The sequence below is a fragment of the Saprolegnia parasitica genome, assembly GCF_000151545.1.
Source record: "Saprolegnia parasitica CBS 223.65 unplaced genomic scaffold supercont2.153, whole genome shotgun sequence".
NCBI lineage: Eukaryota > Oomycota > Saprolegniomycetes > Saprolegniales > Saprolegniaceae > Saprolegnia > Saprolegnia parasitica.
In genome coordinates, this window is record NW_012156547.1 from 24,986 (window position 1) to 29,720 (window position 4,735).

The following is a 4,735-nucleotide window of genomic DNA, read 5'->3' on the forward strand; positions in this document are numbered from 1 at the left end:
CCTTCTAGGTATCTTTCACCCGAACACGCTCGGCGACGTCGCGCTCTACAAGCGCTGCCTTAGCGTCCCGCTGAGCGCGATCGTTGCCCGCAAGCACTGGCGCCTGCTGGGCCACGTGCTGCGCCTGAAGGAAGACGTCCCTGTCAGCATTGCCGCCGCCCGCTTCTTTGCCACTCCCGATGCATCCCGTTTTTTAGGCCGCACCAAGATCACGTTGCCCATCGTCCTGCACCACGACCTCCAGTCGTAGACGCCGCCTCAGTCGCTGGCGTCTCTCGAGGACCTCAACCAACTGCATAGCTTTGCCGCCGACGGCAAAGCCTGGAAGGCTTTTACACAGCGTGTCGTCATGGGCCTCACCCGCGGCCGCAAGCGCCCCCGGGCGATGACAGAAGAGCAAGACGAGCCCCCGCGCCGCCGCCTGCGCAGCCACGGCCCGGTGAATGCATAAAGGAGAAGGAGATTGCTAGTCTCTACGTATGCAACCTCTTTGCAACAATGAAGATCCCGCGAAACACTTTCATGTTTATATTTAAAAGTTCCTACCAGCTCACCCCGCACGGGACCTGTTTGCATTTGGGTTTTTGGGACAAACCTCCGATCACACCGGCGCATCGTACACAAAAGTGGGTTTTACATCGTGTAAATCCCATACGAAGCCACCGATGGTTCCAACAACTTGTCCTTTGAACTGCAGTCAGTAAAACAGCTCGCGGGCGTCCCTACAAGCAGCATGGCGGATGACGTCGTCGCTTGCAGCTACCGTCTCTGCGCGGTGTGCGGCCAGCTCTTCCACGACAGCTACATCCGGTACGATCACAACGCGATGAGTTTGTTGCACTTGCTAAAACGCCTGCAGGTCCAACAAGCCCGACGGCTCCAAAGTACTACACCACCGAGATGAGCAGCGCCCCACGTGTACCTTCTTGTGTCTACGTTTAGGTCCTCAAGTACGCAACAAGCTTGACGGCGATCGACCGACTGGATGCTCTAGGTGCTTTCCGCACTGTTGCCCCGAGCACTCGCGCCGCCGGTCGTGCGGCACACACCTCGAGCTCCACGTGCACAGCGACAGCGTCGACATCTGCGTCTTTGCGCGATTCGAGGCCTCGCTGTCGACGGCGACGCTCGCCCTCGGCGACTCCATCCCGTTCCTCGCCGACAACGACGTGCGCTCCAAGAAGCACCCGCGCGGCGAGTGGATTGCCTGCCACCGCGACGCGCGCGAAACGCCGACGATGGTGCGTCAACCTCCATCGATGATGCTAGATGATGATGTGATGATATGCGCAGCCCGTGGTCTACATTATCAACCGCAATGCGCTCGAGGCCGAGTGGCATTATGGGTGGACGGGCTGCGCGCGCGTTGTCGACCGCCAGTCCACGCACCATCTTGGGGTTTCTTGTCTTCTGTGCATCCACTACAATACTATCGGAGCGGTCGTGTAGACGTACGTGTTTCGGTGCAGCCTCGGGCGCCTCGTTGTCATTGCCGTCGCTCGATCGCCGCCGTTCACCATCACGTCGGCTCGCCGCGCGTCGGCTGCAGCCAGTACGCACGCTGCTCGTCGTCGGCGAGGACGACACCGAGGAACGCGCGTAGGTGTCGCGTGGGACGACCTCGAAGCGTCCAGTGCCCTCTCGCCCTCGTCGGGGCTAACGGCATTCGACTTTGCGCCGTGCAGCTGCGGCATCCACGACCTCTTTACGGTGACCTACTACCGGTAGCCACCTCTCAAATCTGTCGCTTGCAGCATGAGCTTATAATGGACGCATAGATCCAACAGTGCGGGGCGGGCCAAGGTGAGACAAATCCTTAACCCTATCCTATTACCCGGGACTTGACAGCACGGGATCGTAGGAGCTGCGGTACGCTCCACGCGTGCAGGTATTTCAAAAGGGTATCTCATCGAGCGTAGATGCTTCCCGCACTGCTGTCCGTCGCACGCACCACACTCAATGTGTGGTGGCACCCTTCGACTCTGCGCCTCATTGGATACCGGCGCACCCGTCCACCGGTACCGTGTGTATGGCCGATTTGAGATGCTTTTGGCGCCGCCGCTTGACCTCGCCTCGGAGCTGCGACTCGATGCCTTGGACGCGGATTGGCTCGAGGCCGAGCTGGAGCCATCGACCCTCTGCTTTCCCGTACAGTGCCCCCTTCGTCAATCCATATATTTTCAGTGCGCTCGTACACGTAGACAACCGCCCACTTTGTCTTCAACCAAGCAGCTCCAGAGACGAGAACGCGCAAGATACACCGCTGGCCGTATGACTGGAAAGGGTCGGCGAGCCTCAGCGTGCGCGCTACGCGCCACGTCTTTCGGACCTACGTCGCTGCTCTGCATCAGGCTGAATCCAGCGTCGGTGTCGATGTGATCGCTGTCATCGTCGGCATGGCACAGTCGCGTTCGTTCCAGATCGAATCCCATCGCAGCAAGAAGGCAGCGACGTACTAGTTTTCATTCTCGATGGAGTAACACGAGAGAGATCGAACGAGACATTCGTCTCCTGTATAGAAACAGTATCCACATCTCTTTTTCTCCGTTGACAGACGACCTCCCGTGTTGCTGTTGACGATGGCGTGCATCCTTCTAGACTGTCCGAGCGTTGGAGACGCCGTGGCCGTGCCACGTTTCCAACGATCATTGGCGCATTATCAAGACGCAACGCAATTGGATTCGTGGGATCTGCATCCTTTTTGACCAATCCAACGTCTTTTTTCGAGCATTTCAAGCAAATCGAGCGCTCTTGATTATGTAACGGCTCGAAAAGACACCTGGCGATCACGCAATCCCGTGCCACCCATCACGTCGTGATGTCGTGCCCTTGCTGTCGTCTGCACGTAAGCTGTCGAAGCCGCCAGGCGGGCGTAGCTCGGGGGCGTCTTCGGCGCCATTGTGCCCACACCTTGGGCTGCGAGCTTGGGCTGCGAGGACGGCGCTCCATACTGTGCGTGCAGTACCAGTGTTCGAGGTAGATGGACTGGAATCTCGTCCGTCCGTTCAGGCACCGACCACATCAACGATCTTGCCAGGACGCAGCACCTGCTCGCCGAGCCGCTCACAGGATGGGGTCATGAGGTCAGCGTTGGCCGTGGCAGCGGCAATGATCACGCTAGGGTGGGATGGCAACAAAGAACACGGCGTGGATGGACCGGGACGCAAGAGGGTACAAGAAAACGAGCTTAGAGACACTGTACACGGTCGCCCTAGCACGTGGGGCCTTGCTGTTCGTTGAAGCGGAAGCGCTTGGCGCGCGCGTCGTCGTCGTCGAGGGGCATGTGCGGCAGCTTCGGGTTGTTCTTGGAGCCGGCGCCGACGCTCTGGTAGTTGTTGCAGCGGTAGCTGATCAAGTGGAAGCTCGGCGACTGCACGAGCGCAATCACCTTGAGGTCGATCGGCATCTCGACGCTTTCCTCGCGGAGCCGCTTCTCAAAGAGGTACACGACAAAGAGGTGGCGCAGCTTGCGCTTTTCCTTGGCCGCCGACCCGTGCCAGTTGTACGGCCAGTAGTGCTTGGCCGCGTCGTTGAACGTAAACTCGACAAAGGTCTAAAGACGACGTCTCAAACTATCCAGAGCGACGGAGCGTACCGGGTAGCACACGCGCGACGGAGACCGCGAACCGAGGAACCAGTCGCCGAGCGAGTTGTGCGTTTTCGGCACGCCATCTTCGAGCGCCTGCATCGAGACAATGTGGCCGAGCTCAAACGTCTGCTCGCCCACGACTTCAAACCGACCGTACGCCGCGAAATAGTGCACGGGCAGCTGGTTGCGCATCGAGAGGTCGCAGTGGACGACGATCTTGCCGCCGCAGCTACTGTGGGGCGTGTGGCGCGGGCAGCAGTGCGGGAAGCAGCGCAGCTCCTACGCCTCTGCATCGCAAAGAGCTCGAAAGAGGGCGAGCGCCGTGTACCTTGCGCCCGTTGGTCTTGTTGCAGCTAGCATCGAAAACGACGCCGCGTGAGCCCTCGCTGGAACGAATTTCTGCAGAGAGTATTACCGAATGTACTTGTCCTTGAACATGGGCTCCACCTTGCACTCGCACGCGACAATGTGGCAGTTTTCAATGCTGCCCGACGAGAGCACTCGCATCTCGGGCTGCGCGATGGCTTCCGGAGCTACGAGGCTTCTTAGTAAACGCTACAGAGGCGTCCTGTACCTTCGGTCACCTCGGGCTGGATGGACCGGCGAAACGAGCGAGCGTGAACGGCGTCGAGATGGCACAGCCGACCACGACCAAGTAGCGCTGCGAGATCGAGTCTTGGACGTTCTGGAAAATGTACGACTAGCGAGAGGATGAGGATGTCGTCGTCGCACGCGAGAAAGACGTGTGCACCTTGAGGACATGCGACGTCTGGCGCAGGATCTTGCTCGCGCTGCCCTTCCAGTTGTAGTGCCACTCGTCCTGGAGCGCATTGCGGTTGACGACATAGATCATGGGCTACACCGAGGCGTGAGAAGAAGCATGGCGAGGGTCGAGGACTACGTTTTGGGCCTTGAGGTCCGGGTGGTTCTGGATCCACTCGCCGAGCAAGTTGCCTTGGCGGCGCAAGCCTTGCTGGATCGTCGCGTGCTCGATGCGGTCGCCGGGCACGAGGCCCGTGTCGGTCGAGCACTCAAAGCGCGAGTACGACTCGAGCGACGACTGCTCGCCGGCCGTCATCTCGCCATGGACGTGCACGACGAGGTGCGTGCCACAGCTTCGGCGGTTCGTGTGCTGCGGGCAGCAGT

General features: G+C 59.7%; 1 protein-coding gene across 1 annotated transcript; it reads right to left on the reverse strand.

Annotated features, from left to right (window-relative positions):
- Positions 1-3,211: 3,211 nt before the first annotated feature.
- SPRG_21402 (hypothetical protein) lies at positions 3,212-4,667 on the reverse strand (the record flags this gene model as incomplete). Its single annotated transcript, XM_012354292.1, has 7 exons — positions 3,212-3,553; positions 3,596-3,868; positions 3,918-3,942; positions 4,005-4,122; positions 4,190-4,289; positions 4,341-4,445; positions 4,491-4,667. The coding sequence occupies 7 exons, from the start codon at positions 4,665-4,667 to the stop codon at positions 3,212-3,214; spliced, it is 1,140 nt and encodes a 379-aa protein (XP_012209682.1).
- Positions 4,668-4,735: the final 68 nt, after the last annotated feature.